This window comes from Nicotiana tomentosiformis, chromosome 3, assembly GCF_000390325.3.
Source record: "Nicotiana tomentosiformis chromosome 3, ASM39032v3, whole genome shotgun sequence".
Lineage (NCBI taxonomy): Eukaryota > Viridiplantae > Streptophyta > Magnoliopsida > Solanales > Solanaceae > Nicotiana > Nicotiana tomentosiformis.
Genome location: NC_090814.1, coordinates 131,843,588 through 131,846,196, shown reverse-complemented (window position 1 = coordinate 131,846,196; position 2,609 = coordinate 131,843,588). Strand labels below are relative to the sequence as shown.

The window sequence follows — 2,609 nt, the reverse complement described above, 5'->3', positions numbered from 1 at the left end:
TAGATGGAACATGTTCTTGTATCCTTCTCCTCAACCTAATCATCCCCTCAGCTGCACTAGCATCACCAGATCCACTACCCTCTTCTTCTCTCCAACTTTCTTCTTCCTCGATATCCTCCTCACTCCACAACAACATAGCCATTGTTTCCACATCAACAACATAGACTTAGTAGTCTTTACCCCAGCAATCGTTCCAACCAGAAAAAACATGCACTCCAAATTTTCAGCCACTTCAGAAATGACCTCAGAGGTAATATTTAGATCAGAGGTTACCTTTTCTATTTCAGATGAAACAGTTTCTTCCCCCTCAATTGCAAACATAAAAAATTCTTCTGATTTTTGGGGTTCTTCTTCTTGGCTTGCTTTCAATTTCTCATTTATTTTCTTGATTTGTTCACTATCAGCGACTATCTTACAATTAAGCATCTTGAACCTTCCTTTCTTATAGATAGGTGTGGTTGAGGGTGTGGTCGAAGGTGTTGGTGATGATTCTTTGGGTAGTGAAGAAGGGTTTTCAGATGGGTTTGCCATTGATGTGTGTAGAGGGGATGTGTGTGTAGAACAGATGAGAGAATATAAAGAGAATTTTTGACGACTGGAAAATTAGAAGTGAAGAAATGAGTAAGGCCTAATTAATTTAAAGAGGAGAGTTTAAGTGGGTAACGATAGCTTTTTAGAAGTTCAGAAGTCTAATTGAAATGGGAAAGTCAGTTTGAATAGACGTTGGACTCTTCCCTAGAATCTAGGCAATTATGGCGCGTGGGACTCCTTTTGGGTGAAACTGGTTTGTTTGTAACAGATAAATATTGAGGGAGATTGGGATTAAATGGAACTCTCTTTTTATCAAGATTCAAATATAGTTATTTCAAAATATGCAGAGTGGAGATTACATACCATGTAATCTTAATGCACCATGTTCTTCACTGAGAATTCTCTTATGTAAGTCTGAATTTTTCAAGAAAATAAAGATAATAGCATTAGAGATTAATGAGACATTCTAGCACATGGCACAAGAGTATACTAACGAAAGTATGGGACTAAGCAAAATCTAATCTAATTATTTACAAAAATCACAAATTATCTAACCAAATACTGAGTTAGAATTAGTTCCTTTTAGGTGATCTTAATCGTCCTTTATTCTAACCTGTTCCTTTCAAAGTGATCTCTACTTAGAGCTTTTGTGAAGATGTCACCTATTTGCTTGTCAGTAGCACAAAATTCCACAATGATCAAACCCTTTTCATAGTTGTCCCTCAAAAGGTGATGCCTAACACCTATGTGCTTAGTTCTTTAATAGTGAACCGAGTTCTTGGTCATACTAATTGCACTAGTGTTATCACAAAAGATGGGGATACAACCTATATCAATTCCAAAGTCCATTAGTTGTTATTTAATCCACAACTATTGAGCAAAACATGAGGCAACAGCCATATACTCAACTTCAACAGTAGACAAGACCATAGAATTTTGATTTTTGGTTGCCTAAGACACAAGACATGAGCCAAGAAAGTGTGCCATACCTGAAGTGCTCTTTTTATCCACAAGAAAACATGCATAGTCAGAATCAGCATATCCCACTAAGTTAAAATTACTACCTTTTGGATACCATAGATAGTGGTCAGTGGTGTCTTTTAGGTATCTCAAGATCCTCTTGACAGTAGTCAAGTGAGACTCTTTTGGATTTATTTGAAATCTAGCACAAAGGCCTACACTGAAAAAAATATCAGGTCTACTAGCAGTGAAATATAACAAAGAGCCAATCATTCCCCTATACATTTTCTGATCAACAGATGAAACAGGTTCATCTGTATCCAATTTTGTTGTTGTTGCTATAAGAGTGTCAATTTCTTTGGAATCTTCCATTTTAAACCTTTTGAGAAACTCTTTCACCCATCATACTCATTTCATATTCATTCCCCATTAGTTTAGCAAATTCTTTACTTATCCTATCTGTAGTTGCTCCAAAAATTATATCATCAACATATATCTGAACTACCAAGAGATCTTTACCTTTTTCTTTTAAGAACAAAGTATTATCAATTTTACCCCTCTTGTAGCCATGCTCAAGCAAGAATTTAGACAATTTTTCATACCATGCTCTTGGAGCCTGCTTAAGCCCATAAAGTGCCTTGTCAAGTTTGTACACATGATCAGGAATTTCCTTGATTTCAAAACCAGGAGGTTGCTTGACAAACACTTCTTCTTTAGATAGCCATTGAGGAAGGCACTCTTGACCTCCATCTAATGGAGAGTGAATTTCATGTATGCAGCAAAGGCTATAAGAAGTCTAATTGCTTCCAATCTTATAACTGGAGCAAAAGTCTCATCATAGTCTATGCCCTCCTCTTGACTATATTCTTGAACCACCAATCTTGCCTTGTTCCCTGTAACTATTCCATCTTCATCAAGTTTGTTTCTGAAGACCCATTTTGTGCCAATTACTGATTTGTCTGTGGGTCTTGGTACCAAATGCCAAACTTGATTTCTCTCAATTTGGTTGAGTTTGTCTTGCACTACATTCACCCAGTTTGCATCCTGTAAAGCCTCAGTAACATTTTTAGGTTCAATAAGAGATAAAAAGGCAACAAAAGCATAAAGATTCTTCAAAG

At 36.4% G+C, this 2,609-nt stretch overlaps 1 protein-coding gene across 1 annotated transcript; it reads right to left on the bottom strand.

The window, feature by feature from the left end:
- Positions 1 to 886: 886 nt before the first annotated feature.
- LOC138908517 (secreted RxLR effector protein 161-like) lies at positions 887 to 1,863 on the bottom strand. Its single transcript, XM_070199188.1, has 2 exons — positions 1,521 to 1,863; positions 887 to 945 (listed from the first exon to the last, which is right to left on the bottom strand). Exons 1-2 carry the CDS (start codon positions 1,861 to 1,863, stop codon positions 887 to 889), a joined length of 402 nt encoding a protein of 133 aa, XP_070055289.1.
- Positions 1,864 to 2,609: the final 746 nt, after the last annotated feature.